The 25401-nt window shown below is 47.2% G+C and overlaps 1 protein-coding gene across 1 annotated transcript in view; it reads right to left on the bottom strand.

Annotated features, from left to right (window-relative positions):
• The window catches only part of Ogdh (oxoglutarate dehydrogenase Nc73EF), a 147757-nt gene that overhangs the window by 76955 nt on the left and 45401 nt on the right, over positions 1 to 25401 (bottom strand). The window contains exons 6-11 of the mRNA XM_077650983.1: positions 21249 to 21395; positions 20475 to 20562; positions 18743 to 18851; positions 6713 to 6783; positions 5948 to 6076; positions 3457 to 3636 (exon numbers count right to left, since the gene is read on the bottom strand). Of these exons, the coding sequence (XP_077507109.1) occupies positions 3457 to 3636; positions 5948 to 6076; positions 6713 to 6783; positions 18743 to 18851; positions 20475 to 20562; positions 21249 to 21395 (724 nt within the window). The remainder of the gene's footprint in view (positions 1 to 3456; positions 3637 to 5947; positions 6077 to 6712; positions 6784 to 18742; positions 18852 to 20474; positions 20563 to 21248; positions 21396 to 25401) is intronic.

Genomic DNA, 25401 nt, shown 5'->3' with positions numbered 1-25401 from the left:
TATGGTGATTATTTCTTTTTCTTTTTTCCAGGACGGACACGCCCTGGAGTACGCAGCGTGGTCTCCTTCGCAGTTGGTACAGCGTAGTGCTGCGTCACATTCCTCAGAATGGGGGTCCTTCGAAGCACATTTTGCGCAAGTTTTTCGGCCGCGGCAACTTTGTGAGCCGTGGCCAAACTTCTGACAATTGAAACATCGGCGGGGATTGGGTATGTAGTGTCCGACACTGACCTTCAGGTATCCAACCTCAAAAGTTTCGGGCAAAGTGCTAGTGTTAAATGTAAGGACCAAGTGTTTAGTATCAATTTCTTTGTTGTCCTTGCGGATTTTGATTCTGTGAACATCAATTACATTTTGGTCAGATAGTCCTTGAAGCATTTCGGCTTCTGTGAGATGGATAAAGTCAGATTCAGAGATTACGCCTCGGAATGTGTTTAGAGATCGGTGGGGGTTACAGAGACAAAGACGTCCCCTACAGACGCAATGTTTGAGAGTTTGGAACACTGGATGCTGTCGCGCAGTTCAAGGAGTAGGTCAACGCTGGCCATTTTTGAGACCTTGTAGCCAGGGCCCAAGGTATCGGTTAAGCATTTTGACACAAGGAATGGGGGTATTATTCTTGCTTGTTTTCCGTCACTTTCACAGTGGATTACGTGGAACTTTGAAAATGTTTGTCTCTTTCTTGAGAAAAAATCAGCTGCTTTGTTCCGCCCTCTTTTTAGAGATCGATCAGGTTTGAAAAAGGGGGGAGCCATAAAAAATTAGTTTTTCGGTCATGGTGCCAGCCACCCACCATGGAGCCCAACTAGGGGACGGGACAGGAACTTGCTAGCAAGCCCTGCCCATGCCAGCTGTACACCCCAACTATAAGCAAATATGACACAACACAGGGCAGTTGGCCACACAAGGTTAGCCCTCGCTGCCTATGAAAAGTGAAAAAAACGAGAAGGGAGGAGGAGACAGGAAAGTTCTAAGAAAGATGATAGGAAAATGAAAGACGGAGGGGAGGACAGGAAAAGGTGCCTGCCGATTTCCCCCGGTCGGGTCAGGCCGGAGGTGCCGTCTACAGGAAGCTGGGGCCAAAGTGGTGTGTTGCCTCCGCCGAGGGGCCTTAATGGTCCAAATGCTCGGCATCGGCTCAACCACCGGGATCCCCTTTTCCCCGGACACGGCGATGCCACGCACGGCTAGGCGCGGGTGCTCGGGTCCGTGGTGATGCACTGTTCACCATCATCCCCTTGCGGGGATGTCCCTGCAGATGCTCGGGAACCCGTGGTGTCGCCACTCACCAACGCCTGCAAGCTGCAGACGCCCCCCTGTGGGGACTCCCTCAAAAGCATCGCACGCTCTGTGGGGCTGAGGTCGCTGAATTGCAGGCCAGAGTTTTTGTGAGAACTTTGTCGTCGGATTCGGGAACCATCGTAACGCTGGCAAGACGCGGTGCAAACGTAAACGAAGCGACGGTAGCGACCCCCGATAGATGCCTTCAACGTGCGGCGGCGGTAGCTTTCATTTCGGCTGCTGCTAGACCGCACCACTAGCTGCTAGAAATCACGGAGGCTGCGTTTACATCACGTTTCACGCCACTTCGTCCTATGACGTCATAAGAGTGCGCCGTGACGTCATAAGAGTTCCCGAGTTTGAATCGGAGCGGCGGGAAAAACTTTTTCAGCTTCGAATCCAAATTTCTTTGAAATAAATGCATCTTTCGCTCCCGGACAAGCGGCAACAAAGCCATGAAATGCCGAATTATCAAATTTTGCTAACAAAAAAAATTTAATAGAGTTCTCACTGTCCCTTTAAATAAACTGGAAACCTCCCTCATCGGATCTGCACTGCAAAAACAACAGACGTCCATCACAGACTTTTTCGCAAAGGAAAAATTTTGTGTTTTGACAAGCAACTGTCTTTAAAGGTGTGGCCCACTTACTACGAACTTCAGAATATAACGAACGGACACCGCGTGACGCTCATGTTCGTTATAAGCGGGCTTGACTGTACCAGAGGTACTTCATGAAGAAAGGCACGCATAGCTTTTATTCACATAGGACCACAGAAATTAACTATTTATGTCTGCTGTCAAGGCAGCCTTGCAGCTGCTAGTGCTGCTTTGAAGGTCCTTAAACTGGGTCCTAACTGCTCTATGATGCCCTGTATTTGGGCAAAGAGGCTAAGCACATTTAGTGGGCAGGCAGTTTTTCCAATGGCAGGGCCTAGGCTGTGCTTAGCCTCTTCGCCGGCATCACTTGCACTCGATGTTTTGCCACTGACGAAGGCAATAAGGTAATGTTGCCATTATTGAACCATGCTTAAGATGACACTGTCTCAGTCTCTAAACATACAAAAAGCGAGTCTCCAAAGCAATTTCCGGCTGCAAATGTTCTGCGAAGAGCCCTTCACAGGCCTTGTTGTCAACAGTGGTCAACACTCCAAGCTTCAACTTGATGCGAGAGGAAGTAGTGTGCGATCCATGACAACACTAGTAATGCAACAACACAACGACATGAGGCCGAATCACAACAGTGCAGTGACACCGGTCAGCCAGCAGCGCGACAATGGCGACTGCGGCCATGGCAGAAAACGAAAGTTTGCTGCAGCCAACACAAACTGCAGAGCTACCACAGAAGCAGAGTCACGTGACAATGATAAGCGATGGCAATGGGCACATTCGCGGGACTTGGACATGACTGCTCAGACACCAGCGCCTGCAGATTGGGTGGCAGCAGGAGTGTGCTGGTGCCTCTGGCGATGGGAGGAAAGAGCACCCTCTTTCCGCATGTCAGCAGCAGCAAGTGTGCTTGTTGCGTACTGCGCCGTACGAGTACTGATGTGCCGGCACTATCTACTCTCTAAGAGCACTAATGAAGTTTCCTTCCGATGCACGGCATAGTTCACGGCTGCTGCACGAAAGACAGGCGCGCTAACCGAGATGTTTGCTGTAAGTGATTATGTTGTAAGCGAGCACCAAATGCATGAGGTCTAATGGAAGCTGAGTCGGGGATTTCATGCAGAGACATAAGCGGAACTAACGCTTAAGCAAGTACACTTTAAAGAAGTTACTGTATTTTGAAATTTGGCCAGCAAGAACTAAGGCCGATCAGCCAGGGGATTGTGGCATCCCACAAGTCACACCCTAGTGAAACACTTTTACCCTACTCTATACTAGTCTGTGAAGGATAGGTGCCTTTTGTAAACTGCTTCACCAAGTTAGTACACAAGTTCAAGGTACTAAGTCAGCTTTTGTGCTCCCCGAACTACAATGTACATGTCTTGTAGCTTGAACAAGTATGAACTTCCCTGGCCAATTGTAACATCAGCTACTGCATCATAAGTGGACATAAATGTGTGTTCGCTGGTTATGTTGGTCTTGTTGATGACTTTTGGTAACAATGCCCAGCCGGTTGCCACAACCAGAGCTTACCATGCAAGAGGAGCTTCACACCATCGCTTTCTTACCAGGTCAATGACACAGTCCTTCCCATAGCGGCTGCGCCACTCAGCAGCCACAGTCGACACGTGCACAACTGCTTCAGGGTCGTCAGCATTGACGTGAAAAATAGGGGCGTTGACCACACGGGCAACATCCGTGCAGTATGGAGATGAGCGAGCCACCCTAGGGTCAGTGGTAAAGCCGATCTGCACATCAGAGGCATCACCAGTAACAATTAATGCCATAAAATCTCAAGTGCCAAACTAACTGAGTGGCTATGAGGTGTGCTGTAGTGAAAGGCTTCAAGTGAACAGCATTGGGACACTGCAGAATACCCTTATGACACTCTGAAATACTGGGACACTTTTTCAGCACATTTCTTACAAAAATCTGGAAATGTGAACATTTTCCTCTCACTGGGTGTTCACTCACAACTGAAGGGGATACGTACAGCATAAATCCCACTGCAACAGACCTTGTTAGTGTCCAAAATTTTGTAAAAGTGTTGTGCAGACTCCCAATACTGTTACAACAGACAACAATGCATTCCCACACTCAAGCCTGTTATAGCCAGCATGATCCATAAGCCGCACTTAGCTACAGACAAGAACTGCTTTAATCAGTCTTAACATCTTTAGACTACTTGAGTCTTCATTATAACAAGACAATAATTAACTGAACAGAACTCTCTCAGACGCTTAATAACGCAATTTCTGTGTCTGGCTTTCACGTGTCCAACTCTGAACGTATCAGGTTCTCAATTATGCTCCTTTTGACTCATTTCTGCTGCTATACAAATCTTTAAGCCTCATAGGGCCTTGATGCATGTACAAGAAACAAATGAAATACTTCTGGAGCCCCCCATAGGAGGCATCCCAAGTTTCGGATTGCTCATGGTGTTGCAGGTTCATTGTCTTAAATGCTTGCAGTTGTCTTTAAAGAGCATCGCCAAGAGCGATAGGTTGTGATCTAGATGACTTCCGAGTGAAAGTGTTGCTACTGGTGCCTTTTAAGGGTACAAGCTTGCACAAATGTTTCTCAATTTCAACATAAGTCTGTTTGTTTTGCTTCTGGTCCGTCCACATCACCAATACGACAATGTAATGAGCATGACCAACATGCAGCATTCATTTGTGCCATCCTGAACTTTTAAGTGAACTAAACAACACTCTTGAATCCCGCTACAATGAAATTCATGGGACCCATGTAAAATTTCACTGAAGCGGATATTTCGTTGACGTTAAATCGAACTAGAACATTGACAGACAGGACTAGATAACTTATGAACAATGTTTGTTTTTAAAAATCTGTCAGCTTCGCTTTTTGGTCTGTTCTGAAATCAGCACCATAGCATGATTTTCATGGCACTACGGATGTCTCGAACAATGGAAGCATTTGTGCAATAAACACCCGCTACCCTGGCTACAAAGTGCTCTTTTTTTCTTTCTCTGCTTGCGTTATAAAGCACCCCTGCTATCATCATATGAGAGTTTTTACTGGGACTTCGCTGCCTAAAGGCATTTCGGTGTCATGAGGCACGTGTGGGCTCACGTTACATGCAGACTGAAATCGATGCTTTGGAGACTGAGCACCTAGCGACACCTAGCAACACCAAGCAAGCTGCATGTAACCTGCAACGTGCCACCCGCCAGCACGCTGAGCAACAGCGGACTAGTTACACGCTGCTTGCCCGTTGTCACTAGGACTAACGTGCTCTGCACTGAAGCCACAGCAAAAGCTCTTTGAAACTAGCCACCGTTTATCATGAGAGATCTAATGTTATCTATTAAAGCAGACACAGTAACTTCAGACTGAAATAAATATACCACTGATTTCCATCACGCATTCATCAGTGAAGCGAGCGAAAAAGTGGGCCAGTCAAAGGCACCTCGCACCAACGGCCGCGAGTCGTATGCATGGAGTCTGAGCCATCGTGAAAACTGTCGCAGGCAGTCGTGCGCCAGATCAAATTGTTATGCACACATGTCGGCACATTAATTCCGATTCCACTGAGAATGTCAACAGTAGCAATGAAAGTGTAAAGTGACATAGGCAGCCATTTTTGGTGGACCCACACGACTCTGTGCTTACTCGTGCAAACTTCGTTGCAGTGGATGAGCGCTCTGAAAATTGTTCATTGTGGGGAGAAATAATTGCATTGCTTTATATGGTTTGCCAACGGGGAATCAGAAATAGTACTTCGTTGTGACAGAAATTTTATTGCAGCGGCATTTATTGTAGAGGGGTTGGACTGTACATGCATCTGACTTGTATAAGGGGGCTTCCCTTTTCATGTGATATGAGCAGGTTACCACAAGAAGTTTTGGCTCTGGTCGGCATCATGCCACTTGTTTGTTTCTGCCTGGGTTAAACAGAATGCGAGCAGCACGTGTACTAAGATCACCAGGTTGACCAGTATCTCAAGGCATGTGCATCTTTTGAGTCTGTCATTTTGGAGATTAAAGGTGCACCAGTGCCCCCTAGTTAGTTTACAGGACCCAGCAAGCAAGGCCTTGCCTGGTTGTTGACGACAATGTGAATCGTGCCGTGGGTGGAGTAGTCTGGCAGGTCACTCAGATGGAAGGTCTCGTAGACCACGCCCTGGCCAGCAAAGGCTGCATCTCCATGCAGAAGAATACTCATTACCTGAAAGGAGAAGAAAACAGCATGCACTCATCACCGAAGAGTGCATCAAAGACAATAAGAAGAAACTTAGAACAAGACCTCCAAGTTATACACAAACAGGGCAAACGGTGCATAAAACCCTGCATCATTCAATGCATATTCTGGAAGCCACAGAAATAAAAAAAAAGCCTAAAAACAAAAATTAACTGCAATGCTCCGTAGAATGCAGCAGCCTCAACTTCTCAAAACTGCCAACAACAGAAGTTACCACCACAGCAGGGGTTCTAGATCTTTTTATCCATAGGAAACACCCGATAGCTTTCAAAATGTGCTGGAAAACCCCATGTCTTGGCTCCCATTCCATCCAGCCCGACATGCATGCAAGAAGGAGTATGCAGAAATGTCCCCTCAAGGAATGCTAAAATTATGACCACCTGTACACTAACAGAGTAAGCAATAAGCCATTACAATGTGATTAGCCGCACAAAGAGGTGGGTAAAGGAAAATGGTCGAGACACACAAGGATTCAGGTGCTCTGGGAGCCCCAACAAGTTTGAGAACCCCTGCACCACAGTGTCAGAAGGCAGAGTGCTGGAAATGAATCTGCAATAAACCATAGTGCAGGAATTCAGCCACCATAATTCCGCTCAAGCACACCTTCTTGCCCTGAGTGTCGCCTCGATAGAACTGCTCAGCACGAGTCTTGCCCTGCACCACGGGATCCACACCTGCAGTGCAAAAATGAAATGGGCAATTTGAATCTTCCACAAGCACAGGACCTAACAATAAACTTTCCCTTTCTACACAGCAGGCACAAGGTGTACAGTAAAAATGCATATCAGTAAATGTGAAAAACAATTTAGCCACAAAAGAAACTAGCCCCACACACACACAAAAAAAAAAAAAGAACACTTGTGGATGTTTCTGCCCAAGTTTTCAACTCCCACAAGCTCAATTTCTCCACAGCATATAGCAGCATATAGTGAATATTGAGCCCAACCACAACTGATTATACATTGCCTTCATGTGGTGCCCAAGATAAAATGAATCAGGATTTAAAGATGTACACTGCCGACATCATCAGCGAGCGCAAAATGGGGTCTACCGAAACTGTACTCATTACCTTCGCTGGCACTGTCATGCCCCATACTGTCTATTTTCGTCATGCCACGTTTCGCTGCCACCCTCACAAACCCCGGATTCCTGCATACACCCGCTGTCTTGAGATAGGCCACTGCCACATCAATGCTCTTGTGCCACTGCTAAGTACCCTAAGTGCACGTCTCCCCCGCCTCCTGCTGTCCACCCTGATGCCAGCACTGTCAGATTGACGCTACCGTACCTGTCCCTACTATAAGCAGAAAAATAAGGAGTGAACAAAAAATGCCTGCCAACAACATGTCATCCTCCTCCAGGCCATTCAGCCACCTCCTCCACAACCCCTCTGCTGTGCACCTATGCTCTTCTTATTGAGGACACAATATACTCCCCACCCGGCTTGTATGCGGCAGTAGCACAGACACCCTCCTGGCCTCAACACAAAGTTCAATTTTCACTACCTTGTCAGTCTCCAACCAGTCCAATTCTCACGCCACATTGCTCTCTCCGATTATCTCCACTGTATCTCATCTCCTCAGTTTCCCCACCTCCGTCCTCTATTGATGAACGCTTCCGCGACCTCGAGCTCCATGTGGTTAGCCTTGAGCTAGCCATTCGCCCCCTCAAACAAAAATTAGCAGTGGTTTAGCTCTGATTAAACCTGGAGTGGCGCGATAGCTATAGCTGGCCGGGTGGAACTTGCTCAGCTGAATTGCAAAGTCAGTCTTTCGCCGCTCCTTCCGCAGGGCGTTCCTTCTTCCTCTTCATCCCACTCGACACGGTGCATGCGCACAGCTGTTGCAGCTCGGTTTCGCCAGCACGCCGTGCCGTCGGCAGCAGCAGCTGCTCCGCACCACGTGGCTGGTCATGTGACCAACCACGTGACCACGTGGCAGTCGCGCCGCCTCCACAGTCACGTGCCACCGCCACGCTGAAGGCTCGAAATGCTACCGTAATGTAGTTATCGCTACAAAACCTCAACTCCATCGATCGCCACCTCGATACGCTCGAGGCTCGCATGGATCACCTTCTCCCCACTATTGATTCTAAATTTTCTAACATGGAGAATGTCGTTGCAGATTGTCTCACCCACCAATCTGAACTTGATCATCGCCTCTAAAAGCATGAGGAGGCTATCACCCAGCTCCACGAGAAATTCAATCGCTTTGACGACCACGTCAATGTCTCCGCAGGGCGTTCCTTCTTCCTCTTCATCCCACTCGACACGGTGCATGCGCACAGCTGTTGCAGCTCGGTTTCGCCAGCACGCCGTGCCGTCGGCAGCAGCAGCTGCTCCGCACCACGTGGCTGGTCATGTGACCAACCACGTGACCACGTGGCAGTCGCGCCGCCTCCACAGTCACGTGCCACCGCCACGCTGAAGGCTCGAAATGCTACCGTAATGTAGTTATCGCTACAAAACCTCAACTCCATCGATCGCCACCTCGATACGCTCGAGGCTTGCATGGATCACCTTCTCCCCACTATTGATTCTAAATTTTCTAACATGGAGAATGTCGTTGCAGATTGTCTCACCCACCAATCTGAACTTGATCATCGCCTCTAAAAGCATGAGGAGGCTATCACCCAGCTCCACGACAAATTCAATCGCTTTGACGCCCACGTCAATGTCTAGCTGGAATGCATCCTCACAATGATTTCCACCCTTCAGCCCTATATGCAATCACAGACTCTCTTTCCCCACCCGCCAAGAAACGTGATGGCTCATCCCATCGCGACTCCCCTACCTAAATCTCCTTATGGAAGACCTCAAATATCATTCAACGGAACTCTCGCAATCTCACTACTAATCGCACTCCATTACACCAATATCTTCTTACTCTTCCCTTTCTGCCCTGCTTTCTCCTCCTTCATGAAACTCACTCCTGTAGCAATGTTCCTGGCTACTGGGCATTTCACTCCAGAACTCCGAACCCTCTCTCTTCTATCTACGTTAGGCGTGATCGATCAGTTGCACCCCTAGACATTCCCTCCTCTCTTCGGTCCTATCTGGCGGGGGTTCTGCTCTACGTTCCTCAAGCTCACCTCATCCTGGCTCTCCTTATGAAAGACCTCAAATATCACTCAATGGAACTCTCGCAATCTCACTACTAACCGCATTCCATTACACCAATATCTTCTTACTCTTCCCTTTCTGCCCCGCTTTCTCCTCCTTCATGAAACTCACTCCTGTAGCAATGTTCCTGGCTACTGGGCATTTCACTCCAGAACTTCTAACCCTCTCTCTTCTATCTATGTTGGCGTGATCTATCAGTTGCACCCCTAGACATTCCCTCCTCGCTTCGGTCCTATCTGGCGGGGGTTCTGCTCTACGTTCCTCAAGCTCACCTCATCCTGGCTCTCCTTATGAAAGACCTCCAATATCATTCAATGGAACTCTCGCAATCTCACTACTAACCGCACTCCATTACACCAATATCTTCTTACTCTTCCCTTTCTGCCCCGCTTTCTCCTCCTTCATGAAACTCACTCCTGTAGCAATGTTCCTGGCTACTGGGCATTTCACTCCAGAACTTCGAACCCTCTCTCTTCTATCTATGTTAGGCGTGATCGATCAGTTTCGCCCCCAGACATTCCCTCCTCGCTTCGGTCCTATCTGGCGGGGGTTCTGCTCTACGTTCCTCAAGCTCACCTCATCCTGGCTCTCCTTATGAAAGACCTCAAATATCACTCAATGGAACTCTCGCAATCTCACTACTAACCGCATTCCATTACACCAATATCTTCTTACTCTTCCCTTTCTGCCCCGCTTTCTCCTCCTTCATGAAACTCACTCCTGTAGCAATGTTCCTGGCTACTGGGCATTTCACTCCAGAACTTCTAACCCTCTCTCTTCTATCTATGTTGGCGTGATCTATCAGTTGCACCCCTAGACATTCCCTCCTCGCTTCGGTCCTATCTGGCGGGGGTTCTGCTCTACGTTCCTCAAGCTCACCTCATCCTGGCTCTCCTTATGAAAGACCTCCAATATCATTCAATGGAACTCTCGCAATCTCACTACTAACCGCACTCCATTACACCAATATCTTCTTACTCTTCCCTTTCTGCCCCGCTTTCTCCTCCTTCATGAAACTCACTCCTGTAGCAATGTTCCTGGCTACTGGGCATTTCACTCCAGAACTTCGAACCCTCTCTCTTCTATCTACGTTCAGCATGATCTATCAGTTACACCCCTAGACATTCCCTCCTCGCTTAGGTCCTATCTGGCGGGGTTTCTGCTCTACGTTCCTCAAGCTCACCTCATCCTGGCTCTCCTTATGAAAGACCTCCAATATCATTCAATGGAACTCTCGCAATTTCACTACTAACCGCACTCCATTACACCAATATCTTCTTACTCGTCCCTTTCTGCCCCGCTTTCTCCTCCTTCATGAAACTCACTCCTGTAGCAATGTTCCTGGCTACTGGGCATTTCACTCCAGAACTTCGAACCCTCTCTCTTCTATCTACGTTCAGCATGATCTATCAGTTACACCCCTAGACATTCCCTCCTCGCTTAGGTCCTATCTGGCGGGGTTTCTGCTCTACGTTCCTCAAGCTCACCTCATCCTGGCTCTCCTTATGAAAGACCTCCAATATCATTCAATGGAACTCTCGCAATTTCACTACTAACCGCACTCCATTACACCAATATCTTCTTACTCGTCCCTTTCTGCCCCGCTTTCTCCTCCTTCATGAAACTCACTCCTGTAGCAATGTTCCTGGCTACTGGGCATTTCACTCCAGAACTTCGAACCCTCTCTCTTCTATCTATGTTAGGCGTGATCGATCAGTTTCACCCCCAGACATTCCCTCCTCGCTTCGGTCCTATCTGGCGGGGGTTCTGCTCTACGTTCCTCAAGCTCACCTCATCCTGGCTCTCCTTATGAAAGACCTCCAATATCATTCTATGGAACTCTCGCAATCTCACTACTAACCGCACTCCATTACACCAATATCTTCTTACTCTTCCCTTTCTGCCCCGCTTTCTCCTCCTTCATGAAACTCACTCCTGTAGCAATGTTCCTGGCTACTGGGCATTTCACTCCAGAACTTCGAACCCTCTCTCTTCTATCTATGTTGGCGTGATCTATCAGTTGCACCCCTAGACATTCCCTCCTCTCTTCGGTCCTATCTGGCGGGGGTTCTGCTCTACGTTCCTCAAGCTCACCTCATCCTGGCTCTCCTTATGAAAGACCTCCAATATCATTCAATGGAACTCTCGCAATCTCACTACTAACCGCACTCCATTACACCAATATCTTCTTACTCTTCCCTTTCTGCCCCGCTTTCTCCTCCTTCATGAAACTCACTCCTGTAGCAATGTTCCTGGCTACTGGGCATTTCACTCCAGAACTTCGAACCCTCTCTCTTCTATCTATGTTGGCGTGATCTATCAGTTGCACCCCTAGACATTCCCTCCTCTCTTCGGTCCTATCTGGCGGGGGTTCTGCTCTACGTTCCTCAAGCTCACCTCATCCTGGCTCTCCTTATGAAAGACCTCCAATATCATTCAACGGAACTCTCGCAATCTCACTACTAACCGCACTCCATTACACCAATATCTTCTTACTCTTCCCTTTCTGCCCCGCTTTCTCCTCCTTCATGAAACTCACTCCTGTAGCAATGTTCCTGGCTACTGGGCATTTCACTCCAGAACTTCGAACCCTCTCTCTTCTATCTATGTTGGCGTGATCTATCAGTTGCACCCCTAGACATTCCCTCCTCTCTTCGGTCCTATCTGGCGGGGGTTCTGCTCTACGTTCCTCAAGCTCACCTCATCCTGGCTCTCCTTATGAAAGACCTCCAATATCATTCAATGGAACTCTCGCAATCTCACTACTAACCGCACTCCATTACACCAATATCTTCTTACTCTTCCCTTTCTGCCCCGCTTTCTCCTCCTTCATGAAACTCACTCCTGTAGCAATGTTCCTGGCTACTGGGCATTTCACTCCAGAACTTCGAACCCTCTCTCTTCTATCTATGTTGGCGTGATCTATCAGTTGCACCCCTAGACATTCCCTCCTCTCTTCGGTCCTATCTGGCGGGGGTTCTGCTCTACGTTCCTCAAGCTCACCTCATCCTGGCTCTCCTTATGAAAGACCTCCAATATCATTCAATGGAACTCTCGCAATCTCACTACTAACCGCACTCCATTACACCAATATCTTCTTACTCTTCCCTTTCTGCCCCGCTTTCTCCTCCTTCATGAAACTCACTCCTGTAGCAATGTTCCTGGCTACTGGGCATTTCACTCCAGAACTTCGAACCCTCTCTCTTCTATCTATGTTGGCGTGATCTATCAGTTGCACCCCTAGACATTCCCTCCTCTCTTCGGTCCTATCTGGCGGGGGTTCTGCTCTACGTTCCTCAAGCTCACCTCATCCTGGCTCTCCTTATGAAAGACCTCCAATATCATTCTATGGAACTCTCGCAATCTCACTACTAACCGCACTCCATTACACCAATATCTTCTTACTCTTCCCTTTCTGCCCCGCTTTCTCCTCCTTCATGAAACTCACTCCTGTAGCAATGTTCCTGGCTACTGGGCATTTCACTCCAGAACTTCGAACCCTCTCTCTTCTATCTATGTTGGCGTGATCTATCAGTTGCACCCCTAGACATTCCCTCCTCTCTTCGGTCCTATCTGGCGGGGGTTCTGCTCTACGTTCCTCAAGCTCACCTCATCCTGGCTCTCCTTATGAAAGACCTCCAATATCATTCTATGGAACTCTCGCAATCTCACTACTAACCGCACTCCATTACACCAATATCTTCTTACTCTTCCCTTTCTGCCCCGCTTTCTCCTCCTTCATGAAACTCACTCCTGTAGCAATGTTCCTGGCTACTGGGCATTTCACTCCAGAACTTCGAACCCTCTCTCTTCTATCTATGTTGGCGTGATCTATCAGTTGCACCCCTAGACATTCCCTCCTCTCTTCGGTCCTATCTGGCGGGGGTTCTGCTCTACGTTCCTCAAGCTCACCTCATCCTGGCTCTCCTTATGAAAGACCTCCAATATCATTCAACGGAACTCTCGCAATCTCACTACTAACCGCACTCCATTACACCAATATCTTCTTACTCTTCCCTTTCTGCCCCGCTTTCTCCTCCTTCATGAAACTCACTCCTGTAGCAATGTTCCTGGCTACTGGGCATTTCACTCCAGAACTTCGAACCCTCTCTCTTCTATCTATGTTAGGCGTGATCGATCAGTTGCACCCCTAGACATTCCCTCCTCTCTTCGGTCCTATCTGGCGGGGGTTCTGCTCTACGTTCCTCAAGCTCACCTCATCCTGGCTCTCCTTATGAAAGACCTCCAATATCATTCTATGGAACTCTCGCAATCTCACTACTAACCGCACTCCATTACACCAATATCTTCTTACTCTTCCCTTTCTGCCCCGCTTTCTCCTCCTTCATGAAACTCACTCCTGTAGCAATGTTCCTGGCTACTGGGCATTTCACTCCAGAACTTCGAACCCTCTCTCTTCTATCTATGTTGGCGTGATCTATCAGTTGCACCCCTAGACATTCCCTCCTCTCTTCGGTCCTATCTGGCGGGGGTTCTGCTCTACGTTCCTCAAGCTCACCTCATCCTGGCTCTCCTTATGAAAGACCTCCAATATCATTCAATGGAACTCTCGCAATCTCACTACTAACCGCACTCCATTACACCAATATCTTCTTACTCTTCCCTTTCTGCCCCGCTTTCTCCTCCTTCATGAAACTCACTCCTGTAGCAATGTTCCTGGCTACTGGGCATTTCACTCCAGAACTTCGAACCCTCTCTCTTCTATCTATGTTGGCATGATCTATCAGTTGCACCCCTAGACATTCCCTCCTCTCTTCGGTCCTATCTGGCGGGGGTTCTGCTCTACGTTCCTCAAGCTCACCTCATCCTGGCTCTCCTTATGAAAGACCTCCAATATCATTCAATGGAACTCTCGCAATCTCACTACTAACCGCACTCCATTACACCAATATCTTCTTACTCTTCCCTTTCTGCCCCGCTTTCTCCTCCTTCATGAAACTCACTCCTGTAGCAATGTTCCTGGCTACTGGGCATTTCACTCCAGAACTTCGAACCCTCTCTCTTCTATCTATGTTGGCGTGATCTATCAGTTGCACCCCTAGACATTCCCTCCTCTCTTCGGTCCTATCTGGCGGGGGTTCTGCTCTACGTTCCTCAAGCTCACCTCATCCTGGCTCTCCTTATGAAAGACCTCCAATATCATTCTATGGAACTCTCGCAATCTCACTACTAACCGCACTCCATTACACCAATATCTTCTTACTCTTCCCTTTCTGCCCCGCTTTCTCCTCCTTCATGAAACTCACTCCTGTAGCAATGTTCCTGGCTACTGGGCATTTCACTCCAGAACTTCGAACCCTCTCTCTTCTATCTATGTTGGCGTGATCTATCAGTTGCACCCCTAGACATTCCCTCCTCTCTTCGGTCCTATCTGGCGGGGGTTCTGCTCTACGTTCCTCAAGCTCACCTCATCCTGGCTCTCCTTATGAAAGACCTCCAATATCATTCAACGGAACTCTCGCAATCTCACTACTAACCGCACTCCATTACACCAATATCTTCTTACTCTTCCCTTTCTGCCCCGCTTTCTCCTCCTTCATGAAACTCACTCCTGTAGCAATGTTCCTGGCTACTGGGCATTTCACTCCAGAACTTCGAACCCTCTCTCTTCTATCTATGTTGGCGTGATCGATCAGTTGCACCCCTAGACATTCCCTCCTCTCTTCGGTCCTATCTGGCGGGGGTTCTGCTCTACGTTCCTCAAGCTCACCTCATCCTGGCTCTCCTTATGAAAGACCTCCAATATCATTCTATGGAACTCTCGCAATCTCACTACTAACCGCACTCCATTACACCAATATCTTCTTACTCTTCCCTTTCTGCCCCGCTTTCTCCTCCTTCATGAAACTCACTCCTGTAGCAATGTTCCTGGCTACTGGGCATTTCACTCCAGAACTTCGAACCCTCTCTCTTCTATCTATGTTGGCGTGATCTATCAGTTGCACCCCTAGACATTCCCTCCTCTCTTCGGTCCTATCTGGCGGGGGTTCTGCTCTACGTTCCTCAAGCTCACCTCATCCTGGCTCTCCTTATGAAAGACCTCCAATATCATTCAACGGAACTCTCGCAATCTCACTACTAACCGCACTCCATTACACCAATATCTTCTTACTCTTCCCTTTCTGCCCCGCTTTCTCCTCCTTCATGAAACTCACTCCTGTAGCAATGTTCCTGGCTACTGGGCATTTCACTCCAGAACTTCGAACCCTCTCTCTTCTATCTATGTTGGCGTGATCTATCAGTTGCACCCCTAGACATTCCCTCCTCTCTTCGGTCCTATCTGGCGGGGGTTCTGCTCTACGTTCCTCAAGCTCACCTAATCCTGGCTCTCCTTATGAAAGACCTCCAATATCATTCTATGGAACTCTCGCAATCTCACTACTAACCGCACTCCATTACACCAATATCTTCTTACTCTTCCCTTTCTGCCCCGCTTTCTCCTCCTTCATGAAACTCACTCCTGTAGCAATGTTCCTGGCTACTGGGCATTTCACTCCAGAACTTCGAACCCTCTCTCTTCTATCTATGTTGGCGTGATCTATCAGTTGCACCCCTAGACATTCCCTCCTCTCTTCGGTCCTATCTGGCGGGGGTTCTGCTCTACGTTCCTCAAGCTCACCTCATCCTGGCTCTCCTTATGAAAGACCTCCAATATCATTCAATGGAACTCTCGCAATCTCACTACTAACCGCACTCCATTACACCAATATCTTCTTACTCTTCCCTTTCTGCCCCGCTTTCTCCTCCTTCATGAAACTCACTCCTGTAGCAATGTTCCTGGCTACTGGGCATTTCACTCCAGAACTTCGAACCCTCTCTCTTCTATCTATGTTGGCGTGATCTATCAGTTGCACCCCTAGACATTCCCTCCTCTCTTCGGTCCTATCTGGCGGGGGTTCTGCTCTACGTTCCTCAAGCTCACCTCATCCTGGCTCTCCTTATGAAAGACCTCCAATATCATTCAACGGAACTCTCGCAATCTCACTACTAACCGCACTCCATTACACCAATATCTTCTTACTCTTCCCTTTCTGCCCCGCTTTCTCCTCCTTCATGAAACTCACTCCTGTAGCAATGTTCCTGGCTACTGGGCATTTCACTCCAGAACTTCGAACCCTCTCTCTTCTATCTATGTTGGCGTGATCTATCAGTTGCACCCCTAGACATTCCCTCCTCTCTTCGGTCCTATCTGGCGGGGGTTCTGCTCTACGTTCCTCAAGCTCACCTCATCCTGGCTCTCCTTATGAAAGACCTCCAATATCATTCAATGGAACTCTCGCAATCTCACTACTAACCGCACTCCATTACACCAATATCTTCTTACTCTTCCCTTTCTGCCCCGCTTTCTCCTCCTTCATGAAACTCACTCCTGTAGCAATGTTCCTGGCTACTGGGCATTTCACTCCAGAACTTCGAACCCTCTCTCTTCTATCTATGTTGGCGTGATCTATCAGTTGCACCCCTAGACATTCCCTCCTCTCTTCGGTCCTATCTGGCGGGGGTTCTGCTCTACGTTCCTCAAGCTCACCTCATCCTGGCTCTCCTTATGAAAGACCTCCAATATCATTCTATGGAACTCTCGCAATCTCACTACTAACCGCACTCCATTACACCAATATCTTCTTACTCTTCCCTTTCTGCCCCGCTTTCTCCTCCTTCATGAAACTCACTCCTGTAGCAATGTTCCTGGCTACTGGGCATTTCACTCCAGAACTTCGAACCCTCTCTCTTCTATCTATGTTGGCGTGATCTATCAGTTGCACCCCTAGACATTCCCTCCTCTCTTCGGTCCTATCTGGCGGGGGTTCTGCTCTACGTTCCTCAAGCTCACCTCATCCTGGCTCTCCTTATGAAAGACCTCCAATATCATTCAACGGAACTCTCGCAATCTCACTACTAACCGCACTCCATTACACCAATATCTTCTTACTCTTCCCTTTCTGCCCCGCTTTCTCCTCCTTCATGAAACTCACTCCTGTAGCAATGTTCCTGGCTACTGGGCATTTCACTCCAGAAGTTCTACCCCTCTCTCTTCTATCTACGTTCGGCGTGATCTATCCGTTGCACCCCTAGACATTCCCTCCTCGCTTCGGTCCTATCTGGTGGGGGTTCTGCTCTACGTTCATCCTGGCTCTCCTTATGGAATACCTGAAATATATTATTCAATGGAATGTCCCCCCTCCGCTCTCCATCTCTTACCCTGCATACGCAAGCGACAGCGACCTCGATAGCTGTGCACTTGCATCGTTTACACATGCATCGTTCGCACACTTGCATTGTTCAAACTCATGCACTTGCATCATTCACATATCCCCCAAAGTTTTTCTGAGGTATGTGGACGATTGCTTTTGTGTCCTGAAGAAAGAATCCCTGGATGCCTTCACCCTACACCTAACAGCATAGAACCAGCAGTACAGTTTACCGCTGAAGAAAAAGTCAATGGCTGCCTTCCATCCTTGGATGTACTCATGTCCCGTGAGTCTTCAGGACTAACCTTCAACGTGTACAGGAAACCAACTCATACCAGTCACTACCTTCATTTTACTTCCGTCCACCCCATTTCCCAAAAGCATTCCGTGGATGCCTTGTTCCTCCGTAGAAAAGAAAGGCACGAAAAGCGAAGACAAGGCTGCTGACTCGTTGCACCCACGTCACATTTGTCTGCATGTGGCTCCCCAAGGCATTTTATTGACTCCGTGGAGCGCCAGCTCGCTTGTCCTGCATTGCCCCCTACCCCAGGCAGTCAAAAACAGGCTTCAATTCCGTATGTCCCAGTGGTCAGTGAGACGCTGGCGCGCATACTGCGTCGCTACGACATACAGATGGTGCATGTTACAGCTCGCAAACTTCGGAATGAATTGGTGCAAGTGAAGGATCCAGTGAAGAAGGAGAAGTTTCCTGACGTCGCATACACAATTCCATGTGCTGACTGCGCAGCTGTGTACATCAGTGAGTCCAGGGATTTCGCACGAAGATTTCGAGACCACCAGAATGACGTGAGGAATCGACGGGTGGCTTCAAACGCACTTGCCGAACACTCGGTATCTACCGGCCACCACACTGACTGGGAACAGGCACGTGACCTTGCAAAAGAAAACAATCAAGCATCGCGCCTTTATCTCGAGTCGCTGATTATCCAAACAACAACAGATATGCTGAACAGTTGTGATGGCAATCTACCGCATGTATACACAAGATGTCTGGGATCCGATATGCACCATATTTAAAGCAACGATTTTCCACTTCGCCTTCACTGTGAACAAGGCTCCCGTGTAGGAGCCGAAAGGTCTATTCACCTTTCTTTTGGTCGATGCCTTTTATTTTTCGTCAAATTTCATATTATGAATTTCGGCTATAGCGAACTATTTTACAATTTCTTTACTTGTTCGCTATAACGAGGGTCACACCTAGTGTAGCATGACATACTCATAGTACGCTAGGTGTGGTCACCACCTTAACATCTCAGTAAATCACTCCTTTAAGACTTTTACCTTCGAGGTGAGATGGGTTGGCACAGACAGCAAGCTTGATGTTTCGGTTGGATACCCGGTTGAGACGCTCGTGGCTCATGCCAAGATGGTACTTGACGTCACCAGAGCCCTGCACAGACAAAAGGTTGCCAAACTGCCAGTCTGACAACTAGCAAAACCAAGTAAGTCCCGGCACAATCAAATATATTACTGAACCTCTCTACCCCACTACAGCTTGACAGCTGCTAACAAGTTAAGAGTTGTGCTGACATCAACTTGTCAAAGTGCAGAGCCTTCCCCACTCTTTCTCTGTTCTTTGCCTGTCTCTCATCGTGCACACTGCCCGTTGCGTCCTTCAAAAAAAAAAAAAATCCCTGATGCCTTTCGCTACTGTGCAAGCCAGCTAACCTGTGTGGAAGCAAGCATTCTGAAAGATTCTCATTTCACTTTGTACAGCTTGTACTGATGATGCGGCCATAATTTATAATTGAACTGCTTAGCAATGTTCATGACGCATACCACACGACTTTTAATTTTTCATTTCTTTGAAAGAAAAGCAGAGCCACAAACCAGGACAAAAGAGGACCAGACATCCACAATCCACAGACGACAATCAACTAGCCCAGACCGCTACCATACTAACTCTTTGCATGCCTTGAGAAGTGCGCTAAATGGGTGACATTTGTCACTGTAATACTTAAAAACCAACAAAATGATGTAAAATGCTTTTCAAGTTCAGGAAGAACAAAATGCGAGCTTAAATATCTTGCACGATAATCTGGATCCAAGCTAGTTGGTTCATACTGCAATTAAAACAGCATTAAAACAAATCGTGTTTCTTTGCTGTGTGCTATCCCTAGTTCGCTGCTGTTTTAATTACAATTTAAATTATTATGATTTTATTACCAATGATTTAATTTTTTGAAGCCCCTCCCTCACATACCTCTATATGTCTTCCCATATGATATAAATGCTTTGCTATGAATAGTGTGTGGACGAAAAAAAAATGACAGCCAATTTGTATAATCAAATGCGAAGTAGAAGTCCTAGCACTGCTTGAGAGAACGCGAGTGACACATGTACGCCCCATTGCTTTTAACATATGCTATTGGTTTTTGGGTGAAATTATCACCCTGCCCATAATAAAAGTTGAGTTACAGCATTTTGAAGTTGCCACTTCAGAAATGAAGAATTTGTATCACCGTTTCTGAAGTGACAATTTCAACATCCTGTAATCTCAACTTCTATGATAGGGAGTATGATAATTTTACCCCTGCGGCATTTCTCGATGTCAAAAGAACCAATTGCATATGTTTTAGCAAGTTAATAGAAATTTTTATTAAGACCCTCTTTGCCCCTTAATGCTAAAAACAAAAAATTCCAGCTATTTTAGCTCTTTCATTAATTTCATCGGGGCTAGAGACAACCCGAAGTTTCTTCCCCACTAAGGGCAACACAAATGTGGAAAGAGGTCTGCTGGCACTAAAAATGGCACTCTCCAGACATCCGAGTCAACAGAGGCTGACCAACATTTTTTGAAAGAAAAAAAAAGTCAATAGAACGTCTTGCACTTCATCGTTGAGTTGCATTTTTTTAAAACGTTTGTGGCTTTAAATTTTACGTTCATCCACACAATATGCCTTTCCCCGCACTTTTTAAACAGCATATCAGCAAGGTTTTACTGTACTTCTTAAGTCAGCTGTGTGTGCTTTTTCTTTGACTTCCATACTGCGAACCGGCAGACATGTCTCACCTCATCGGCTGGCTCCAAGCCACTGAACTGGGTGAAGATCTGCTCAAGTGGCTTGCGGCACACGTTGGCCAGCACATTGAGACGACCTCTGCATATACAGACACATTTACATACACTGTAATATCACATAAATCTGCCAAACATGCCACACTCACTTGTACAAACATTCTCCGCAACAGACTACAGTTGAAATGACTAATCGCGGTAAGATGAACAACGAGTTAAATGTGGGTCCAGGTAAAAAGTACCATTGTAATTGGAATACTGCAAAAATTATACAGTAATACAAAAAAAAACATTACAACTACACAGGAGTGGTAATAGAAAAACGGACTTGTAATCTGGGTGCGAGAAGAGAAAACGTGCATGCAAGTGCACCATTAAATTAAAAAAATAAAAGTGCCAATAATGCTCATTGGTGTTTAGAAAGTGTGGTGAATATACATGGTGAAGTGTTGTAAGCTAATCAAACAACACAGCTAAATAAAGTGAGCCTTAATAAATTTTCAAGAAGCATTTTTTTTCCCATTATGCAAGAAAAAAAACGTGCAATTTATAGTAGGACACAACTTTTGAATCTAGGTGAAGCTTCAGTGGAGACTGAAGTTGTATCCGACTGTAGTTGCTTATTATTTTTCTATCTTTTTAGGTTGCCCCAACCTAATATATGTACCAAAAAGCAAAAACTCAAGAATAGAGTAACTAGTGCTATTCTGGTGCATGACAAAAATGTCATTTTTGGAACCAGGATTTTCTTTTGTGGAGGATACTCACCTGTGGGGCATGCCCATTACAATGCTCTCAATGCCGAGTTCACTGGAGCGGTCGATAATGGTCTTCATAGCAGGGATGAGCACTTCACAGCCTTCCAGACCGAACCGCTTCTCAGAGACCCACTTTTTGGCTAAGAACTCTTCAAACCTGCATGAAATAATTGACAGATCAGGCTGGCATTGTTCAGAGCCCTAGGTAAACAAATTTAAACACACATTTGGTGCATAATTACCGTATTTCCGTGCGTATAACCCGCAATGCTAACTTCAACTCACCCACGTTGGAAAAAAAAAATATATTCCCTCGTATCATACACACATTTACCTGAAAGAAATAAGACTACGCACTTTTAAAACTCTGAAAGGCAGTAATCATGTCATTGCAGAAGAAAGTTTATTTCGACAAGCTCCTAGCAATGGTCAATTCGTCTCTGCTGTTAAAGATGTCATTACTTCCTACCCGCCCAGGCGGTTTCTAATTGCACACATCCTGAAACTTTTGGACACCACGTCTGCTGGAACTGCCTTCCACTCATCAATGATCCATGGGCAAAACAGTGAGACAGCTGATCTCTGGATGCGAACAGTCAGTGTGAGAGCGTAAAGTCCATCAGCCATCCATTTAGCATACAGCCCTTTGTTGGCTAGTTGTTATCTTGACATGCATCATAAAATCTGTACCCCCATTTCTTAATCGCTTTCAAAATTTTTGCCACAGGTGCAAGAAAATACGGTAGCTGTAAAAAAATTTTAATCACTAGCACCCGTCTCTAATATATAGTGTTGTGAATGTTATGTTTCCTAGAACGACGATTTTCTGCGCGTCAAATTCTAAGATCTATTTCCCGCTTTTGTGGAAACATTCGGACTTATTTAAGACCGTCTGTGCCCTTCGAGGAAGGCACCCCGCGTCCCCCTGCGCCAAAAAAAGCCGCTCTCCCTGGACAGCATCTCTCAACGCCGGAGCCCTCAAGTGGGGAGAGGGGAGGTGTCTGGGGTCTGAGACCGTGGGAGCGACGAGACAACCTCGAAAGCATCAGTCGCAAAACGAACCTTGTACGCATCGAACCTTTTTGTAAGCTCTCCTTTACCCAGTATTAAAATCAGTTGTTCTTTGTTCATCGGTTGCTTATTCTTCAACGAATGTCAACATATTCACGACATAAAAACATATAATTGGTGCCGAAACCCGGGACGGGAAGTGAAGAGACGAAACTCCGAACAAGGAACCGTGGATATTCGTCTTATTGTGGCCTCTCATCGCAACAGACCCAACGCTGCTACATGAAGTCGTCTCATCCTCTGGTTATTTGAAGTAATTCCGGTGATCCACAATGATACTGGTTCAACGATGGAGCGCATCTGCAAGAAGCGAAAGGTATTGCACTCAAGTAATGAAGCTTACCAAGGAGTGCCTCGAATGGCTAGACGGCTAAAGCAGATCGATGCTAGTGTCTTATATGCTCAACTAAGGTCTCTCCATGCTGAGCTCAGCGCTGCGAACAGTTAGTTCGAGGAGTCACTGGATGATGAGCAGGCCAAGACAAAGTACGAGCAGATTTTTTAATACAACGATCACATTATAACCATCTTGGTAAAGCTGCAACAGTGTATCTCCAAGCCGACTGGAAATCCACCAACGACTCAGCACGAGAATAACGCCGCACAGACAACAACAACCTCCAAGATTAGGGTCAAAGTACCAAGGCTGGAGCTCACGAGATTCAGCAGACAGCGACACGGCTGGCAACCCTTCTGGGAAGTGTTCGAACAAGTAGTCGACAAGAACGAAGAACTGTCATCTGTCGACAAGCTCCACTCCCTGAAGGCATCGCTCACAGGTGACGCTGCCGCTGCACTCGCCACACTTCCACCAACTGCACGATGCTACAGCGACGCTGTAGAGCTCCTCAAGAAGTGCTTCGGCAATGAAGAGCTCCTAATCCAAGAGCACATGAAGAAGCTGATTTATGTACAGCCAGTTCGCTCTTCGGACGACGTACGCGGACTTTGTCGCCTGTACGATACTCTGGCTGCGCACATCAAGGGCTTGGAGACACTGGGCCAAAAGCAGGATTCCTACAGCTCACTGCCCATGCCGATTGTGCAACGAGCTTTACCAACGGACATCCTTCTCGACTACAGCCGTCAATGCATAATCAAGACAACTAACTCCTCGGACGAAGGCGAGGAATCAACGACTGAAGACGCTTCGGAAAGTTTTACCGAAACTGAAAAAGGTACTGTGACGTCCTTTTCACGCCTTACTTTCCTGAAAATCGAAGTGGACAGTCAAGAAAATCTGGCTGCATTAAGAAGCATGGATATAACGAAAAGCTCTAAAGACAGCCGGAAGGAACAAACAAAGCAGTCTTCCAAACAGTGAATAAGCCCTTTTCGACCACTGCAGCCCTGCACCAAAATATAACGAAGGAAGGTTGTTTCTTCTGCAAGGCTGAGGAGCATCAGGCGCATGAATGCAATGCAAAGAAAAGCATAGACGAAAAGAAACAACTTCTACAAGCGGCAGGAAGATGCTTTAAATGTACGCGAAGAGGGCATCATTCCAGAAACTGTAATGTGTACATGAAGTTGAAGTGCATGAAGTGCGGGAGGAGACACGCTACCTCAACATGTTACCCTTCCTACTCGGTAGCTCGCAAAAAAGAAGCAGCTAATGGAGTCCCAAATGCACAAGTTAGCCTTGAAACGTCGACAACAGGATCCAAATCCAATCCCATGAAGAGCATCTTGCTGCAAACGGCGGCAGTTAACTCTGGTGGCCAAAAAACCTGGACGCAACTGCGAGTCCTTTTCGATGGCGGGAGCCAATGCCGTTTGTACATCACATCTGAACCGTCGAAAAGACTAGGCTGCAGATTTCTCGGAGAAGAAACGCTAACCATCAAGGTCTTTGGCGGTCACCAAGAAGAAAAATTGTTGAAGAGAGTAATGGTGAATGTAAAAACAAAAAAGGGAAAACGTGACACTGACGGACAGGCTGAGAACGCTCGGCTATGAACCCGCTGATTTTACCAACAACGGAGCACCTAGAAATATTGGGCTTCTAATAGGATCCGATCACATTTGGGAGCTAACAACCGGCCAATCCACAAAGATCGACAGAAAACTGAGAGCCGCTGAAACAGCTGTTGGTTGGACCATTCAAGGACCAATTCAAGACATAGACGAAGGGCCCCACCGCATGCAAACGGTCTCTCCGAGACATCGGTCACGGAAAGAAGCACAACTGACATATTGACAAAATTCTGGACATTGGAATCAATTGGGATAAATGACAATGAGGAAAAGAATGGAACAAATGGTGCTGTGGAGTTTTTTGAGGTCACGGTACAGCTGAAGGAAGGTCATAACAGAGAGGTTGCTCTTAGACGCCTACACCAGCTGACAAGACGCCTGCAGAACTCTCCAGAGCTATCGAATGATTATGATGCGGCTATAAGACAGTACAGCGCATTGGATATGGCGGAGCTCGTCGAAACGAACGAGTGGCGCAAACACTGTATATCACATGCTGCATCAGGCTGTAATCCGCGACGCTCACAAGCTGCGTGTTGCTCTTGGCGCCTCTTCTCACAACAGGTCAGCAAAATCTCTGAATGACAACCTGGAAAGTGGTCCAAATTTAACGGCCTACCTCGTGAGCATGTTGCTCAACTTCCACAGACATAAAATAACTCTCGTAGCTGATATCAAAAAGGCGTTTTTACATATCGCAGTGAGACCTGAGGACAGAGACGCCCTGCGTTCTTTGTGGTATGAAACAATGCCTGAGCCAGGTGGTCCACTTCCACCAATTCAGACGTGGTGCATGAAACGAGTTCCATTCGGGATGACTGCCAGTCCGTTTGGCGCCTGAATATAGAATGGGATGATGCCCTGCCCGAAGGAATTGCAGCGGAGTGGTCAAAGTGGCTTGACGAACTGTCTTGCCTCCCTGAGGTCAAGGTGCCGCAATACTACAAGGCAAAAGCAGGTGGAGATGCAGCGACCAGTCTGCACATTTTTGTAGATACGAGCCCAGTCGCCTATGGAGCGGTCGCCTACCTGACGACAGGTGGCGAGGAAGGTAGTGCGACAATACTAATTAGAGAATCTAAGGTCGCTCCAATTAAGGAACTTACCCTAGCCAG

This window comes from Amblyomma americanum, chromosome 1 (genome assembly GCF_052857255.1).
Source record: "Amblyomma americanum isolate KBUSLIRL-KWMA chromosome 1, ASM5285725v1, whole genome shotgun sequence".
NCBI lineage: Eukaryota > Metazoa > Arthropoda > Arachnida > Ixodida > Ixodidae > Amblyomma > Amblyomma americanum.
This window is presented reverse-complemented; position numbering and strand designations above follow the sequence as displayed.